The sequence below is a fragment of the Oratosquilla oratoria genome, chromosome 2, assembly GCF_046742065.1.
Source record: "Oratosquilla oratoria isolate Oo_2021 chromosome 2, ASM4674206v1, whole genome shotgun sequence".
Classification (NCBI taxonomy): Eukaryota; Metazoa; Arthropoda; class Malacostraca; order Stomatopoda; family Squillidae; genus Oratosquilla; species Oratosquilla oratoria.
Genome location: NC_134778.1, coordinates 34,878,343 through 34,882,822, shown reverse-complemented (window position 1 = coordinate 34,882,822; position 4,480 = coordinate 34,878,343). Strand labels below are relative to the sequence as shown.

At 39.3% G+C, this 4,480-nt stretch overlaps 1 protein-coding gene across 1 annotated transcript; it reads left to right on the top strand.

Moving 5' to 3' along the window:
- Positions 1-340: 340 nt before the first annotated feature.
- LOC143038141 (actin, muscle-type A2-like) lies at positions 341-1,502 on the top strand. The gene has a single exon (XM_076207156.1). The coding sequence runs from the start codon at positions 354-356 to the stop codon at positions 1,482-1,484; it is 1,131 nt and encodes a 376-aa protein (XP_076063271.1). The 5' UTR covers positions 341-353; the 3' UTR covers positions 1,485-1,502.
- Positions 1,503-4,480: the final 2,978 nt, after the last annotated feature.

The following is a 4,480-nucleotide window of genomic DNA, read 5'->3' as shown; positions in this document are numbered from 1 at the left end:
ATCCCAAATTATTTTGGCGGGATCGTATAGTCATCAACTAAGGCATGTTCTTCAATCTTTGTGAGACAATGAATATTGGTGTCGTTTCCACTGTCATCCTTTAGAGTAAAATAGGACTATCTATTCTTAATTTTTCTTGTGCAGACTTAACACGTCCATTTTCATTCCTGGGGGACAAACTCCGAATTTCGAGAACACGACTACAAATGACACTATATTACACATCTCAGATCAAGATAAATGTACATTGAGAGATATGTATTTCTTTAAATTTACACAAGATTACATGAGTTTTCTGAAGTTTTTGAAGTTCAACGTCAATATCATTTTTCAGGTCCTACTGAACCATCACCATGTGTGACGACGAGGAGTGCGCGCTTGTCTGCGACAATGGCTCTGGGATGGTCAAAGCCGGCTTTGCCGGTGACGACGCTCCCCGAGCTGTCTTCCCCTCCATTGTCGGCCGCCCTCGTCATCAGGGTGTGATGGTCGGTATGGGTCAGAAGGACGCCTACGTCGGCGATGAAGCTCAGGCTAAGCGCGGTATCATGACCCTCAAATATCCAGTTGAGCACGGCATCATCACCAACTGGGATGACATGGAGAAGATCTGGCACCACACTTTCTACAACGAACTCAGAGTTGCTCCTGAGGAGTCCCCCGTTCTCCTGACTGAGGCTCCTCTCAACCCTAAGGCCAATCGCGAGAAGATGACCCAGATCATGTTTGAGACCTTCAGTTGCCCTGCCATGTATGTGGCCATCCAAGCTGTGCTCTCTCTCTATGCCTCCGGTCGTACAACTGGTATCGTACTTGACTCCGGTGATGGCGTTTCACACAATGTTCCCGTCTACGAGGGTTATGCTCTTCCCCATGCGATCATCCGTATGGACTTGGCTGGTCGTGATCTTACTGCATATCTTATGAAGATCATGACTGAGCGTGGCTACTCCTTCACCACCACGGCTGAGCGTGAAATCGTTCGTGACATCAAGGAGAAGCTTTGCTATGTGGCCCTTGACTTCGAGGGTGAGATGAATGTGGCTGCTGCTTCCTCTTCCTTGGATAAGTCCTACGAACTTCCTGATGGTCAGGTCATCACCATCGGCAACGAGCGCTTCCGTGCTCCTGAGGCTCTCTTCCAGCCTTCCTTCTTGGGCATGGAGTCAGTAGGTGTTCACGAGACTGTCTACAACTCCATCATGAGGTGCGACATTGACATCAGGAAAGACCTGTACGCCAACAACGTTCTGTCTGGCGGCACCACCATGTACCCTGGTATCGCTGACCGCATGCAGAAGGAAATCACCTCACTTGCTCCATCTTCAATCAAGATCAAGATCATCGCTCCCCCTGAGCGCAAGTACTCCGTCTGGATCGGTGGTTCCATCTTGGCATCCCTGTCCACCTTCCAGTCGATGTGGGTGACCAAAGAAGAGTACGATGAATCTGGCCCAGGCATCGTACACCGCAAGTGCTTCTAAACTATTATGTATTGCAAATCTAAGTTATGGATTAAATGTGCATTACCTTATTAAAGTTAAAATGAGAAATACTCTGGTTTTTCTAAAATATATTACCTCAACTTTTGCCTAATTCTTAGTGAAATACATACTTATCCAGGAAAATAATTCACTAACAGCATCGTAATCTGAAAAAAGAAATGCATAATGGGACACATATGAGATATATAAATGTGCACTACAGACCACATCCGCACTTTATTCATCTGACCTTTGGTGTGTTGTTATACACAGCATTTACATTACCACTCTCATTCGTTCCTACATAAGTAACTAGATTACTAACCCATCTTCATCTTTTTCTTTCCCTTAATCTCATATATATCTCATTTATCCTTATCATTTCTTCATTTTGAGGTTATTTTTTTTCCTCTCCAGTTGACTCCTTTGTTATGTTTTTGTCCTACTCTTACTTTTCATCGTTATCAGGTTAGCAGATACTTGTAAATCCATCTCAAACCCGCATTTTCTTGTCTCCTTATCTATTTTTTTCCAGTTTCCTTAATTTCAAATGCATTCCTCAGACGGTCTAGATTAATTAATTTCACTTTCTTCAAATTCTAACGTCCATACTTCATTCCCATACAATAACACTAGGTCTAATATGTACTGGATCTACACTAGGGTTGGAAGCGGCAACTTCCTGCCTGCCTGCATCTTTGCTGGCGCTTCAAATATTTTTCTTGGATCCTGTAGTCTAAGCATTACTTCTTATTTCATTCTTTCATCCAACACCGCACCAAGTCTCCAAGTATCTAAAAGCTACTGCTCCTCTCATTTGAATAAAATTGAACTTAGCTTTTGAGGTTCATCCTCCATATTTTCCCATTTAACACAACCCCTCGGAAGCATTACTTATCCTTATAAAAATCATTACTCTTTCCTATTTATTACGTTTACAAACAGCATACTTCCACTCCTTTACTTTAACTATGTTTTTTCATGGTTGGCTTCATGGCTTATCTTAATAAAGTGCACGTAACCCATGCAAGTGTTGATAAAAACAAAGAGCAATGGAACGACAAGGAAAAGAATTTTAACATTCATGGATTGTATAAACGAAAAGTAGAGGATAGTGGGGTTCAGTCTTTAAGGAAAGAAGTGTGGATACTCTTGTACTGAACAAAACAATCTTGATAGAGGAAAAGGTACATGGGGAGACAAGGTAAGTGTACTAATGTTACGAAAACGATAGCAGTCGATGGCTGTGCTAAGGGCCGGAGTAAAAGGAGGTGAGTTAAGAAAACCTTTGTCGGTCATGCTGTTGGTGATTTGGGAAAATGTCACAGAGCACAGAGTTCTGAGTTCAAGAAGGATACGGTTGAAAGAAAGAATTGATGAAGAAGAGGTGGGTGTATATGGTTATATTAGAAAGAAAATATACAGGAAAAAACATTCTATCTGAAAATTGAACAAGGAGATAGAAAGGATGGATAAGAGAATTAGGGCTGCGTTAACCAGGGATATAGACCATGGACTAAAATCTACTGTTTCCAAATTTGCTGATGATATAAAACTGTGCGGAATGGTTAAATGATCACTTAAACCATTTAGATATTCAAGAAGATTTAGATAAATTACACCAATGGTCTGAAAAGTGGCTAATGAAATTTAACACAAGTAAATGCAAGGTATTGGACATAGGTAAAAATAACAGTAAGTACGATTACAAGTTATTTGGAAATTCGTTAACAAAAGTGGATAGTGAAAAAGATCTCGGCATAATTATCAGTAACGACCTCAAATCATCCAAGCAGTGTATTTCAGCCTCTGAGAAAGCAAATAAGATTCTAGGACTGATTGCGCGATCTTTTGATTTCAAAAGTCCATCACTCATTAACAAGCTATATAAATCGTTAGTTCGTCCACATTTGGAATATGCTGTTTCCATATGGTCACCGAATCTCATTAAAGACATTGACAGACTGGAAAAAGTACAACGGCGAGCCACAAAACTGATTCCAAATATCAAAAATAAATCCTACGAAAATCGACTAAAACATATGAATCTGTTTTCCCTAAAAAAGCATAGACTCAGAGGTGACTTGATACAGGCCTTTAAAATTCTAAAGGGAATTGACAGCATCAAAAGTGACAAAATTTTCACATTGAATGAAAATCAGACAATAAACAATGGTCTCAAACTGTCCGGAAATAGATTTAATTTGGAAGTAGAAACAACTTTCCCAACCATGTAGTTAATGAATGGAATAAACTTCCTGCACAGGTAGTGCAATGTAGTTCAGTTCGAAGCTTTGAGAATAATTTAAATAAACACCTAAGCAAGATGCTGTAATGATTATAATTTATTTTATATTATTTGTCTGTTTGATTTTCCTTTATTACTAGTTATATGTCAATTTATTATTATTTACTATTTACCTGTTTGTTTATTATTTAACTATACCCATGCATTTATTTATGAATTTTATTTGTTACTTACATTATTATAGTTTTTATTTATTAATTTATTATTATTATGATTTTTTTCGCATCCGACCTAGATACGGACCAAAAGGTCTCCTGTCGGCATGCTCCGCCTTTGTAATCCTTTGTAATCCTTTGAATGCGAGAACTGACACAAAACAGTGAAGGGAGTAACAGATAGGACTTGGGAGATAGAAATGAAAAAAAAAGAGTGGTTTTTGCAAATGCGTGTGGAGGGACAAAATATTAGGAATTGTGTATTAGTGCAGATAGAGCCTATTATCCCGTTTAATATCTTCATTTCTCGGTTAAACAAAATCGCAGCGAAATGATTAACCAAAATAGGCATGAGATACTTTTTAACCGTTTCACTGCTGAATTTTCTCTAACTAAATAAACCCGTGTGGTGGCTGCTAGACTAATGAGGGAGTGACATGGAGTCGAACAAAGTAGGTTGGCTCTAGTCATGGTAATAGAAAGAGCACTAATTAGCACGCGGTTAATCAAACCAAAGCTGTTGGACAGTAACT